The sequence below is a fragment of the Chrysemys picta genome, chromosome 10 (genome assembly GCF_011386835.1).
Source record: "Chrysemys picta bellii isolate R12L10 chromosome 10, ASM1138683v2, whole genome shotgun sequence".
Taxonomy (NCBI): domain Eukaryota; kingdom Metazoa; phylum Chordata; order Testudines; family Emydidae; genus Chrysemys; species Chrysemys picta.
Window position 1 is genome coordinate 56,327,720 of NC_088800.1, and position 13,999 is coordinate 56,341,718.

At 52.9% G+C, this 13,999-nt stretch overlaps 1 protein-coding gene and 1 long non-coding RNA gene across 2 annotated transcripts; both read right to left on the minus strand.

Annotated features, from left to right (window-relative positions):
* Positions 1-2,182: 2,182 nt before the first annotated feature.
* LOC135974027 (maestro heat-like repeat-containing protein family member 1) lies at positions 2,183-3,328 on the minus strand. The gene is made up of 3 exons (XM_065559853.1): positions 3,223-3,328; positions 2,707-2,756; positions 2,183-2,372 (listed from the first exon to the last, which is right to left on the minus strand). Exons 1-3 carry the CDS (start codon positions 3,314-3,316, stop codon positions 2,208-2,210), a joined length of 309 nt encoding a protein of 102 aa, XP_065415925.1. The 5' UTR covers positions 3,317-3,328; the 3' UTR covers positions 2,183-2,207.
* A 760-nt stretch (positions 3,329-4,088) lies between these two features.
* On the minus strand, positions 4,089-5,893 carry LOC135974029 (uncharacterized). The gene is made up of 3 exons (XR_010591139.1): positions 5,797-5,893; positions 4,353-4,503; positions 4,089-4,146 (listed from the first exon to the last, which is right to left on the minus strand). It is a non-coding gene; the product is annotated as an uncharacterized LOC135974029 (long non-coding RNA).
* Positions 5,894-13,999: the final 8,106 nt, after the last annotated feature.

The window sequence follows — 13,999 nt, forward strand, 5'->3', positions numbered from 1 at the left end:
GAATGGGCTGATTCCCAGAGGTGCTGAGCACTTGCAGTTCCCAGAGCTGTCAGTGGGCCCTGGGACTGCTCAGCTCCCCTGACAATCAGGTCGTAATTGGCCGATCTGGGACAGGAATCTGCTGCTCTCTGCAGTTGGCTGGGCTCTCCCTACCAAGGCATCCGTTCTCCAAAGAGAACATTCAGTTAAACCAAAGTAGCATCCCCTCTCCTTTTCGCTGGGACGCACATAGGGGCATCGTAACCAGCGTAGGACTGAACGTTGGCCTCAAACCTCCGATGGCAAGAAAACAACCTAGAGTTATCTCAAAAATCCCCCTTCAGCACCAGAGCCTGTCAACCGGGCTAGGGGCCTGAATCCCCCTGTGCGCCTTTTGTGTCCAGCTACACCATTGACGGCAGTGTGTGGGGAAAAAGGCCCTAAATCTTTATCTTCTGATCCGTGAGTGCAGCACAAGCCTAGAGGTACCAAACAGGGTACAGTCGTCTCTGGGACAATAGCACCAAGTGATGCTCAGTTACACTCTAACAAGGCCCAGATAGGAGTCCTTCCATTAGCTTCCATGGGCCTGGAATCAGAGAAGCTAATTGAGATGGGGCAGTCACAGAGAATGGTGCTGTTCCCATGTCTCCTGTCCCTCCTGGGGCAAAGGGCCAGCCCTCTGAGCTGAGTTTATGCAAAGACATAGCTCTGTGCTGCTGTGCATAGCCCGGGTAGGTGCTGTGTGGGTGGTCAGGGGAGGGCTCTGACTTACGTTTGGGCTCAGAAAATAATGTTGTCGCATGGGAGCCAGGATATTGAAGCCTATGGTCTCTAGGATGAGATCCGTGGGGCCTGAGTGGACCACGTGCCCATAGGTGAGGAGCAGGAGGCTTCTCAGCTGCTCGATGGAAGCTGGCTCCTGAGAATTGCAAAGGAAAGAGTGAGGAGAAGGGATGGCCTCCAGCTGCTCCTAACTTACAAATGGGGCCAGGGGAGGATTTTTCACCCATCCGGCTTAGCAACCAAAGGCTACTCTGCTGAGCTGAATTGCCTGGACTCCGAGGCCCTTCCCAGCTCCCCAGGATTGGGTGGTTGAGGTGACCCGGCAGCTGAAGGGGACGCAATAGCAGCTGCTTTAATTCAGCCTAACTCCAGAGATGTCACTGGGACTACAGTGGATTGCACTGGCCCAGAGAGTTACTGGGAAGGTGGTGGTGGTGGTGCATGGGAAGGGGGGATGCAGGTTAATGTCAGACATGCCAGCCCTGGTGAGTCTGCCAGGAAGGTCTGTGAAATAGCCCAGTTCAGGGGAAGACCAAGGGTCTGTTCTGCTAGAAATGTGTCAGCGGGGGCTGATGGCTTGGCAGTGTCTTTTGGGCCCTCTCTGAGCCTTGTTTATGGGGCTGCATGGAGCATGTCTGAGCTCCCCAGGAGATACCCTGGAGAGCTTAGACAACAGGACCCACCTTCCCCCCTGGATCCATCCCATTGTGCTGTGATTGCAACTCCACGGAGGAGTAAGGAAAGGGCTCCCTGCACGGAGGCTGAGCCACTGCTTGGAAATTCAGCTCTTCGCTGAACAGGCTTCTGGGAAGCAGGGTCCTCCCTGGCAGGTCCCTTTACCTGCAAAGGCTGGTGAAGGGATGGATGAAAGAACAGAGATGCTAGGTGGGACCGTACCTCCAGAGAGCCACCGGCAGAAGGCTGGAGCTGCACCCTGCTGACAAACTCTTCCCAGTGCTCCAGGATGGCGAAAATCTCGTATAGCTGTTGCCTGGCACACAGCCCAAGTGCTCGGGCGAATCCCTGAGAGACAGAAAGATGGAGGTTGGGAATGCTGAGCAACAAGCCAAGGGGCCAAGATGGGCTCTCAAAGTCATTGCCATGGGCATGGGTATAAGGAAGATCTTTTCAATCCACTGGACCTTGTCCAAGGCAGAACATACACATGTAGCATCAGGGGATTGACAAAGAATGAGGGATCACTTGACAGTGGAGGAGCAAAGACCTCACCTCTCTTTCCTCTTCTTCTCGGAAATCGACCATCTCCACCAGAAGCCATAGCTGGGGCTTGATGCTCTCTGCTGGAAAAAACATCATCACGGTGCCCCAGCACTTGTAGAGAAAGCTCTGTGAAAGAGACACCATCATGCTGGATGCATTGGGGCATGCACAGAGCCCACTGGGTATAGTTGTCTGTTTCACTGACCCCAAGCTGCCCCTGGTTAGCGACTGCTGTTCTGAACTAGGCACTGAACCCCAATTCCTTCCAGGTCACTGACCTTGTCACCGGGCCGCTTATCACCGTAGGCCAGCTGGCGCCTGATACTAGTGATGAAACAACCCAGCCAGGTGTGGTCCGAGATGAAAAAGAGAAGGTCTTCCAGGAACTGCCAGGGAAAGAAAAGCCAGTTAGAACCGAGAGGGGCCAAGAAACTGGTCCTTTCAATAGCTCCAGCCAGGAACCCACCACAGCTGGGAGGGGAGGGGAAGAGGGAGCGTGCACTGTCACCCCCCACGTCCCTCCTAATGCTTCTGAATCCTTGTGAGCTGCCCCTGGTGCTTCTCCAATTGCATCTGCTGGACTCAGCCGCTTCCTCTGTCCCACAATGTAGTGCTGCTGAGGGGCCTCTTAATCCTGCCTCAGCGTGGGGGGGGGGGGGGGGGGCTGGACTAGATGACCTCTTGAGTTCCTTTCCAGCCCTCCATTTCTCTGACCCTTACCTGCAGCAGCTGCTGCTCCCACTCCCTCTGGCAGAAGCAGGTCTTGTGATCTGGAAGAGATGGGCAGGTCAGTTTCCTTTGTGTTTAGACCCTTCTACTGAGGAGCAGCCTTCAACTTGGCTCTTGTTTGGCAGGGGGTGGGGAGGAGCTGCCGACTCACGGGCCCCGAGGGGACCCATGGCTCTTTGCAAATTGCTGATGGACAACAATGCTCCTCAGACCCAAACCCCTTGATGTGAAATACCCAGGAGTTCTGCTTGCCAAGATCCTTCCCTAGGGTGTGAGATGTCGAATGAAGGTTAGATACGGTCCTGGAAAGGATCCTTCCTGTCTAGGCATGGGGGGCTGGGCTAGATGAACCAAGGGTTATGATCCTGACATGATCCTCTCGGATTCCAAGGTCACAGCATCATATTATACTGGATTCAGAGGGAGGCCCTGGCCTCTCCCTCTCTGAGCCCAGCATCACGGTGTCCCCTCCCTTTGCTCCTGCAAGGGGAGACACTCCCTCCTCACCTTCCACGTAGAGGAGCATTTCCGTCTTGTAGTTATTCCAGAACCGGCCCGACCCGGCCTGGAACATGCTCATCAGTTTGAAGAGGAGGAACATGGCTGCCCTTCTGACCTGCACCGTCATAAACGAAGACGCACCGAGCACCTGGCGGACAAAGAGGCAGAGGTGGCTGTACCCCTCCCTTGCGAGGCAGTGTGAGAAGGGAGCTCCCTACAGGTGCAGGGGGAGAGCTCAGTGATGGAGGGAAGGAGACAGCAGGGAGGTGGAGCTGACAACCAGGACAGGATTGAGATGGATATTTCAGTTGATCAGGGACACTCCATGGACCAGCTATTGGCTCCTTCCATCCTCTCACTCCTGGGCTGGCTCTAGCTCAGATGAAGGGAGACAGGATTATCCAGAGGCCGTCAGGCAGCTGCTGGGTCAGATCCTTGGCCTAGGTTAGAGCAGCACAAGGGGAGCTTGAAGCAGCCCAAAAGAGGCAGCTGGGCCATAAAGGGACTCCCCACCTGCCCCTTGGTAAGGGAGGATGCTGGAGGCCAGGGGGCAGGAGGGGGCCTGCACAACAGTCCCTAAGGGCTCATTCCAGCTGGCTTCTATTGGAGCCGTCCGAGGGCTGCACTAACTGGTGCTGGGGGACCCGTTCCAGCCCCAGGATCAGGGGAGCCAGGAAGGTGGCTGGCTCAGAGAGCTCTCTGGTTCTGTTAAATGCCGAGAGGCGCTGGGACGATGTGCTATGAACGCGAGGAATGTGACGAGCCAGCTCCTCTGGGGGCTGCAGGGAGAAGAGCCACCACACACTGCATGCCACCTCCAGGAGCGGCCCCTTCCCACTGAGCATAAGGAACCTCCTGGCTGCGGGTTACTCACCAGCAGCCGAGCCAGCAGCTCCTGGGGTAGAGTGGACTTGGGGCTTGACCGACACCCTGTGAACAGAAAGGGGGGGCATCCCATCAGGCTCTGGAGGGATCTTTTGCATTCGTCTCTGAGCTCTGCCTGCGCCCTTGACGGCTGGCTGTGTCCTTGCAGTGAGCCGGAACCAGAGCCAAGAGCTGATCCCCACCCCACCTGGGGGCAGATGCCTCTCGCTACAGAAGGACTAAGAGCGGGTGGATAAAATACTGGGACTCACCTCTGTTCGCCTTGCCGCACCTCCTGGCCAAGGGCAGCCTGCCTTCCTCCTGCATCCTCTTTACCACCCCGACCGAGGTCTGCAGGAGGAGAGGCAGGGCTGGCCCATGGGCTGCTGGGCTCAGTTGAAGGAGCAGCCCAGGCCATAAAACCTGCAGAGCAGAGAAAAGCCATCTCAGTAGGGAAATATCCTCTTCCTGCACCAGCTCTCTCTTTCCTACACTAGACAGGACCCCTGGCCTCGCCACCGCCAGCCAGACCTCTCTACCCAGCCTGAACCATGCAGCGATCCCCACTCCCTCCCCCTTCACACCTATCAGTGTCTGCCTCCAGCACCAAATCAAGTGACACATGACTGACCCCCCGCCTTTTGTAGAGTGTAGCATCGTCATTGACAGCACAGTATTTCCTAACTCCAGTCCCACTGGGAAAGGCTGTGTTCTCACGGCAGGAACGCAATACACCAGCTTGATAAATAAAGAGGAGACTAGGAAACCCAATACTATCAAGTGAAACCATGACAGGTGCTCAGGGAGGTTTGAGCTCTGACCTTCACATCCCCACACAGACCTGCGCCACTTGAAGCACAGACGCAATTGCTGTCTGCTGTGTGGACAAGAGGGGGACTTAACACACACTGTGCCAGAGGGTTACACAACTCTTTGCTAGACTGTATAGAAGAGTGGAGATCAGGAATCCCCGGGGGTCTATCCCCACCTGTAGTAACTAAAGCACGTATATTGGGCATGCTCAATCTGAAAGACAGTGTAGCTGAGTGCACAATACTTGGGTCTGCCTTATTAGAAATGTGGCTTCTAGTCTCAGCTCTGCCTGAAGTGACTGTGCGCAACCTCGCTGTTAATTTGTTCAGTGTGTGGAGGGGGCTGGCTAATACTTGACTGCTTAGGCTTCGTTCTGACGCCTGGGTCAGTAATCAGGTCTGTGCAGTGTGTGGAAACCTAAGCAATGGTCAGCAGAGATGAGATTTGGATGTAGTGTCTCCCAGCTCAGTGGACTCTCCTGTAGGCACCAGGGTAGTGTGGGTGAGAGGCAGGAACTCCTGGGCTAGGGTTGGCTTTTGCAAAACAAGAATGTGATGGGCTGTATAGACCCCAGCCTGTAACAGCCAGGGAAAAGTTAACAGAAGGACCAATGAAGAGGGACTGAGCTATGGAAGCTGCAGAACCAGCCTGACTGACCACAGGGGATACTCGAGCGGAAGAGCCCCTGTGACACCAAACGCTGGCGTGCAGGGGCACTCAGCCGGTGAGTGTTCCCTGTTACAAAGACCCAGGTCTGGCTCGGATCCAGGGTCCATTTTAACCAACCCCATGATGTTCTGGAGCGGGGAGGCTCAGATAAATAAGTCTGGTTGTGGCCTGTCTCATCGAAAAGCTCAGACCCAGAGAGGCCTGTGTCCAATGGAGAGGGGCAGGGTCACTTACATTGGCCATTCTGGGGGAGTCAGCCAGGGACTGCAGGGTGCTGGAGCAGAGCTGGCGGACCTCGAGCTCCATAGTGCGCCTCCCATCTGCTTCCTCCTGATGGTGAGAAGTAAGGGAGACACCAGGGAGATTTAGATTCGGTGGAGAGCTTCGTGGCACGGTAACTCTAATGGGCATGGCAGGGGGTGAAAATGGGGCTTGAAGAGAAAAGGCGCAACCCTGGCTGTGACTGTGCCATAACCAGACCAGGGTCTGTGTGGAGCCAGTTCTAGGCTCCACCCCTCTGCCTGGTGAAAACCAGATCCATCATGGCTTAGTCTCCTAAGGTGGATGATCACAGTGAGGCGAGAGAAGGAGGAAGCCAGGGGTCCTGCCCTTCCTGCTCAAGGGACAGAGCACGCATGGCAACTGGGAGAGGGATCAGAGAGAATGGGCTGGAAGGAAAAAACACTGTCTTCTATTTGTCATCATCTTCCATCAGTAGACGGAGGGTGCCGTCCCCAGTTCCATCTGCTCCCCAAGTCCTATTTGCTGCCCATCGCCTGCCCATCCCCATCTGCAGCTGCTCCCCTTCCCTATCCCTTGACCCCATGTTCTGCCCTGTTCACGGACTCCCGTCACCAAGTCTCTGCGGATTCTTACCATGCTGTCGAGGGTCAGGGTGCACTGACGCACCAAGAAGTCAATTAAGGGTCTTGAGGCAGATTTCTCCAAGAGCCCATGCGCCCCCATTGTCCTTATAAAATAAGCAAGAGCTTCTCTGACCTGCCAGACCCAGAGAGAAACAGAAATGATTTGCACACAGTGTGGAGGGACCTTGTCCCCTCCCAGTCCAGGCTGGGATCCTTTCTCAGCAGGGGGTTTGGTGACGTACTGCTAGGCAGCCCAGAGATGACAATGCAGCCGGAGCCCTGCAGGGATTCTCTCCCCCACCTTCTGCCCTACACTATGGAGCACTGATGGGTCATTTGTTTTGATGCACAGGGTCCTGGCAGGCTCTGCACTGGCAGGCAGACATTCACTAGCTTTGGCCGCGTTGGCCATGGTTCCAGACTCACCCGTATGCTTGTGCTCTGCAGGAGTGGCCCCAGGGCTATGAACAGCTTCTCGGTATTGTGCGTCATTTCGGAAACTGTAAGAGACACAGACACACGGCTCGGCAGGGTTGATGTTAAACTGGGGTGTGCAGGGACCTGAGATCTCAGGAACCTTAGAGCAACCTCAATGTCCCTACATGACCCTCCTGGCAGGTTACCCCCATGGGTAACCAGCTGCATCTGCCCACGCTTGCAGTTCCAGCAGTGACTGTCCTCTCTCATTGCCGCAGCATCGGCTGAGGGGCTGCAGGCAGAGGCGTAGCGAGCGCTCTCCGTATCCTCCGACCGGAGGGGGCCCCGCAAGGAAGGGGGCCCCTAAAAGTGGCAAAATAAATACCACATTCCAGTTTCTGCATTGTAAGGGGCTCCGCCCGGACATAGTTCGGAGGGGGCCACCGTTCGGAGGGGGCCACGTTCTTTGTTGCTACGGCCCTGGCTGCAGGACTTGGATTATCTACTGCAGACAGGTATAAATGACCCCAGTGAGGCCCAGTGCTAAGCGCTGCTAACTGCACAAGAGGCCATAAGACATCAAAAGACAAGGCCTCGCTGTGGGGTCACTTACTGTTGGATTGGACTATCCGGTCCAGAATGAAGAGACTGGCGCAGGTCTCCTCTTCCTCGTCCTTGTTCAGCCTCCTGAACAGGAACACGAGCAGTTCCACCAGGAACAAGTGAGCTGCAGGAAGAGGAGTGAATCAGACTGGGGTGAGTGAATCATAAAGGGGAAGGGAATATAGTTCTATGCCTGGGCTCTGAAATTCCGCAGGCTCTGGGAAATCTCCTTCTCTGGGAAAGGTGAATGGGTTTCTTACCCAGATGGATCAGAGAGTCCAGGGCCTCTCTCCGCTCCTCCAGGGCCTCTCTGGGGAGATGACACACCTAGGGGAAGAAAGCAACAGCAGCAAAGGCAAACTAGATCAAGTGTCTCTCAGGCCAAGCCCTCGGATGACAGAGTGAAGGGGTGAGGGTGGAGAGGCAGATTCTAATTCCCATCTAAAGAACAGGCCAGCAAGCTGGATCAGTCTATGAGTGACGCCGAGGCTTCGGGGGCCATGGCTCATGTAGAAGCAGAGTTTGACGGGTCAGGAACCGAAGATGTGGAGCGTTGGAACAAGGTGCGGGATGCTGATGTTCCCGGTCAAAGGGGGTGGGGTGAGTGGGAGGAAAAGAAACCAAAGGAGAGTTCTCTAGGATCCATCCCCCAATGGGAACAGGATGAGGCAGGGACAGCTCTTCCCACAGCCTACCCAGTTTAAGCCAACAGGCCCCGGGATTTTGCCTGAGTGATCCCAGCATCTCTTACCATGGAGTGGAGTGCTGGGAAGAGGGTGCCAATGTCCTTCCTCAGGGCAGCCTCATCCATGTCCCTCACGCAAGCAAGGCCCTGTGCAAGAGAAGAGACGCAGGGCATGGCGATGACGTGTCAGGCAGACAAGCCCCAATGTGTAGAGTCTCCATCAGCAGCTGGGTTACCACTACCCAGACTTGGAAGGAATAAAGTTATGGCCTGGTGGAGAGCAGCTTCCAGCTGGTGCCGGACTCTCCCTTCTCTGGGAGGGGCATTTGACCCCTTGGTTTGCACTAGCCTAGTATCACTTATGGTTGGTTCAACAGGATAGTTGTACCGGGCGCCAGCTGGGGTGGTGTGTGCTGAGAGGATGGCAGGGATGGCGGGGCGCGGTTTGGAAGAGCGGGGCCTGCCCTGATTACTTATCACTACTGATGTTATGGCAGCACCCAGAGGCTCCAGTGAGGATCAGGCCCTGTTGCACTGGGTGCAGCACAACGCAGACAGAGACAATGTCTGTCCTGAAGGGCTGACAGTCTAGAGACCCACGCAGACAGGTCAGGGATGGGGAGACAGCATCCAAGGGCTCCTCCCTGCCCCCGCGCTGGGCTGAGGAAACCACGCGGGAGCTTGGAAGGGAGAGCTTAATGTCCCTTCATGCGGCCTTACCAGGGGCCAAGGATCTGGCCCATTGTCTCTGCCTGCTCACCTCCTACAATGGTCACTTCCAGAGTGTACCAGGGATGTACACTCCTGCTTTCTGGCCTTGGGCCAGCCACTTCCCCTCCCGGAGCCTTGCTCTCCACAGGTATAGCTGGGCTAACAGCTAACCCTGCCCCGGGCCCAGGGAGAGGTGAGTGCGCGGGACACTCTGGGGAGAGGTGAAGCTCAGGATTATTTCTCTCCCTGGTTCCCTAATGCAGCCCATTGCTGACCAGCCAGCAAAGAAGAAAGAAACCAGAGCCAGGTGCTGGGAATGGAGTCGCCTCTCTCCTCCCATCTGCAACACCTGCCCTGGCAAGGGGGGGTCAGAGCATGTTCTCTAGGGCCAGAGAATGGCAGTGAATCTGGGAGCAAGAGATGAGGAAAGGGAGTCAGAGCCTTAGAGGGTCAGTGTGTCGTGGGAAAGGCAGTAGGGGGCGGGAGTCCAGGCTGAGTTGGTGATGGAGGGAACCTTGTACCATCTGTGCCATGGGAACTTCCCCAGTGTGCTGTGGATTTCCCGCTCTCTCCTCACTCACGCTGATCTTCCTTGGCGTTTCCTCCTCCTCGCTGATTGGGGCAAGCTGTCCCCTGGGTGACAAATAGGCCTTTCGCTTGGTGCCTAAAATGAACAGCAGGAAACTAAGGTTGCTCTTAAGCAAAGTAAGCAGCCATGGGATTAGAGGGAAGGTCCTCTCATGGACTGTAGCTGGTTAAAAGACAGGGTAAGAATACATTTTCAGTTTTCACAAGGAGATAAATAGTGGGGTCCCCAAAGATCTGTACTGGGGCCTTTGCTGTTCAGGGATAAAATAAGGAGGTGGCAAAATAGGTGGATGATACAAAATTACTCACCATTGTTAAGTCCCAGGTAAACTGGAAAGAGTTACAAAGAGATCTCACTAAACTGGATGACTGGGCAACAAAATGGCAGATGAAATTCAGTGTCAATGAGTGCAAAGTAATGCACATTGGAAAACATAATCCCACATACAAAATGACGGGGTCTAAATTAGCTGTTACCACTCAAGAACGAGATCTTGGAGTCATTGTGGATAGCTCTCCGTAAACATCCACTCAATGTGCAGCGGCAGTCAAAAGAGCTAACAGAATGTTGGGAATCATTAGGAAAGGGATAGATAATAAGACCGATAATATCATAAAATGACTAGGGAAGTGTTATTTACCCCTTGACAGAACACATGAACCAGGGGTCAGCCAATGAAATTAATAGGCAGTGGATTTAAAACAAACAAAGAGAAGTATTTCTTCACACAATGCACAATCAACCTGTGGAACTCATTGCCAGGGGATGTTGTGAAGGCCAAAAGTATAATTGGGTTTAAAAAGAACTAGATAAATTCAAGGAGGATAGGTCCATTAATGGCTATTAGCCAAGATGGTCAGGGATGCAATCCCATGCTCTGGGTGTCCCTAAACCTCTGATGGCCAGAAGTTGGAACTGGATGACAGGGGATGATGGATCCCTTGATAATTGCTCTGTTCTGTTCATTCCTCTGAAGCACCTGGCATTGGCCACTGTCAGAAGACAGGGTACCGGGCTAGATGGACCATTGGTCTGACCCAGCATGGCCATTCTTATATTCTTATGAAGAGCCACTGGGGAGCTGAGCTGGTGGAGGGAGCTGCCTGTTGGGTCAGTTCCCCCTTTACTGGCACCCAGGCTGCCCGGTGATGATTCCAGTGCTGCCCTGTGGCAGCAGGGCTTTAGCCCAGCGTGGGATGGCACGGAGGCTGGCGTGTAAGGTGGAGCAGAGGGCAGGGCACAGAGCCTGGGTGGAGTCTCTTCTTGCCCTCTCAGCACTGGGGTTTGGATGTCACTGTGGCTACTTTCCCCGGCTTTATTCCTGGCACTCAATACTGGGCATGGGCCTACCTGGATCAGGAGGTTCAGCACAGAAAGTGCTGCAGTGGCTGCCCGCTCCTGCAGCCAGGGTTTGTGGCGCCGGGTCTTGTTTTTGGGCCGCCTTCTGCTCCTCTGTGTCTGTGGATACAGGCAGATGCTGGGTTAATTTCCTGCAATCATGGTCACTAATAGAATGCCCTGGGGGCGACAGGGACATACAACTGTGTGGGAACTGTCTGCACCTTATGGAACCCCTGGCGAGGGATTTCCACCAATCACTGCCCAGACAGTGTCATGTTACTTAACATTGAGATCAGGCATTTCCTCTTCCAGTCCCTTTACAAACATTACCCACACCTTCCAGACCCCAGTGAAGATTGTCAGTCTTGTTAGCCCCATTATGAAGCTAGGAAAACTGAGGCACTGAATGATCGCGTGTGCACTGGGATGGAACTTCCTGATGGGACAGAAATAGACATGTGGTGATTTGTCACAGCGAAAGGCTGTTGACTCCTACCTGGGACAGAAGAGTCAGTGGGGCCTGGCTGGCTGGAGTCCAGATTTGTCCTGTCCGTTCGGAAAGGTGTCCATCCTGTAATTCAGAAGGGTAGTGGTGGGGTGAGGTGTCGTGGGACTGATTCTATGTAAGGGCAATAGGAATCAGAGAGGAACTGGGGTAAATCTGTATCGTGGGGGACACTTCTGGGCAGAATTCCTACTCACCAATAGTCTGAATCAGTCTTTGGCAGAGACGGTCCAAAAACCCCATATTGACTCCTAGACAAGAACCAATGTAAACAGATCACAGGAGTTTCTCTTCTACTGCACAGACCTCAGAACATTCACACCTCACTCTTGGGAGGCCAAGCCAGTGCTCTGGTGCCCGGTGCCCTGCATTGCCATGTGGAATGAGACCCAGGCTCAATTCTCTGTGCTGGTCTGCGGCTCCCAAGATGGCTGGAATTGCTCCAGGTAGGGGGGAACCTCCATTTACATGGGGAGGCTCTCTGCTTGACTAGGGGCTTTGAAGGGGATTCCATTGAGTCCCCCTCAGCCAGAAGGACGTAACACATGAGATGGAGAACCCCAAGGAGACAGAGACATTGCAAGGCTCGGATGGAGGTAGATGTACAGAGCTGCAGCACTGAAATGTGGGATCCCCCTTCCTTGAGGATAAAATCTTTGTGGTACCTCTCCTCTTCCTTGGGATTCAGCAAGGCGGCTCTATCACCTACAGCATTTGGTTCCATGAGGTATTTGAGTTTACAAGGTAGGTTCTGACCAAGAAGTTACCTATTCTGGCCCACCTCACTGCACAGCCACCAAACCAGCAGTGCTTGAGACAGAATCTGATCATGACTCACAAAGCCATTTGTAATATACATATGAAAAACGTGGGCATCTCAGTGACGAAAAATGCATTGGTGTCTGTTTCCAGGAATGGAATGTGTGTGCTCAGTAGCACCCACAGTTCCAACCACAGCCATGGTTGCTTGACACACAGTCAGCCAGTTACAGATCACAATGATCGTTTGCACAAGCAGTCACTGCAACTGCTTAGCTAATTGCTGCAACCGTGCACACGAGTTAATAAGCAGTTTTTCATAGATTCATAGACTCTAGGACTGGAAGGGACCTCGAGAGGTCATCGAGTCCAGTCTCCTGCCCTCATGGCAGAACCAAATACTGTCTAGATCATCTCTGATAGACATTTATCTAACCTACTTTTAAATATCTCCAGAGATGGAGATTCCACAACCTCCCTAGGCAATTTATTCCAGTGTTTAACCACCCTGACAGTTAGGAACTTTTTCCTAATGTCCAACCTAAACCTCCCTTGCTGCAGTTTAAGCCCATTACTTCTTGTTCTATCCTTAGAGGCTAAGATGAACAAGTTTTCTCCCACCTCCTTATGACACCCTTTTAGATACCTGAAGACTGCTATCATGTCCCCTCTCAGTCTTCTCTTTTCCAAATTAAACAAACCCAATTCTTTCAGCCTTCCTTCATAGGTCATGTTCTCTAGGCCTTTAATCATTCTTGTTGCTCTTCTCTGGACCCTCTCCAATTTCTCCACATCTTTCTTGAAATGCGGTGCCCAGAACTGGACACAATACTCCAATTGGGGCCTAACCAGCACAGAGTAGAGCGGAAGAATGACTTCTCGTGTCTTGCTCACAACACACCTATTAATGCATCCCAGAATCATGTTTGCTTTTTTTGCAACAGCCTCACATTGTTGACTCATATTTAGCTTGTGGTCCACTATAGCCCCTAGATCCCTTTCTGCCATACTCCTTCCTAGACAGTCTCTTCCCATTCTGTATGTATGAAACTGATTGTTCCTTCCTAAGTGAAGTACTTTGCATTTGTCTTTATTAAACTTCATCCTGTTTACCTCAGACCATTTCTCCAACTTGTCCAGATCATTTTGAATTTTGACCCTATCCTCCAAAGCAGTTGCAATCCCTCCCAGTTTGGTATCATCTGCAAACTTAATAAGCGTACTTTCTATGCCAATATCTAAGTCGTTGATGAAGATATTGAACAGAGCCGGTCCCAAAACAGATCCCTGCGGAACCCCACTCGTTATACCTTTCCAGCAGGATTGGGAATCATTAATAACTACCCTCTGAGTATGGTTATCCAGCCAGTTATACCCCCACCTTATAGTAGCCCCATCTAAGTTATATTTGCCTAGTTTATCGATAAGAATATCATGCGAGACCGTATCAAATGCCTTACTAAAGTCTAGGTATACCACATCCACCGCTTCTCCCTCATTCACAAGACTCGTCATCCTATCAAAGAAAGCTATCAGATTGCTTTGAAATGATTTGTTCTTTATAAATCCATGCTGGCTATTCCCTATCACCTTACCACCTTCCAAGTGTTTGCAGATGATTTCCTTAATTACTTGCTCCATTATTTTCCCTGGCACAGGGATACCTCCCTCAGTGCTTTGAGCATTGGCCTGCTAAACCCACGGTTGTGAGTTTAATCCTTGAGGGGGCCATTTAGGGAACTAGAGTTTAAAAAAAAAACTGTCTGGGGAGTTGTCCCCCTTTGAGCAGGGGGTTGGACTAGATGATCTCCTGAGGTCCCTTCCAACCCTGATATTCTATGACTCCACAGAAGTTAAACTAACTGGTCTGTAGTTTCCTGGGTTGTTTTTATTTCCCTTTTTGTAGATGGGCACTATGTTTGCCCTTTTCCAGTCTTCTGGAATCTCTCCTGTCTCCCATG

What these genes read in the sequence shown, in the direction of transcription:
- LOC135974027 (XM_065559853.1), bottom strand. Translation starts at nt 3,316, where the DNA reads ATGTTCCTCCTCTTCAAACTGATGAGCATGTTCCAGGCCGGGTCGGGC. An exon ending in AATGCTCCTCTACGTGGAAG is followed by an intron (nt 2,757 to 3,222) that starts GTGAGGAGGGAG and finishes CATCTCTTCCAG; the next exon opens with ATCACAAGACCTGCTTCTGC. An exon ending in GGGAGCAGCAGCTGCTGCAG is followed by an intron (nt 2,373 to 2,706) that starts GTAAGGGTCAGA and finishes TTTCCCTGGCAG; the next exon opens with TTCCTGGAAGACCTTCTCTT.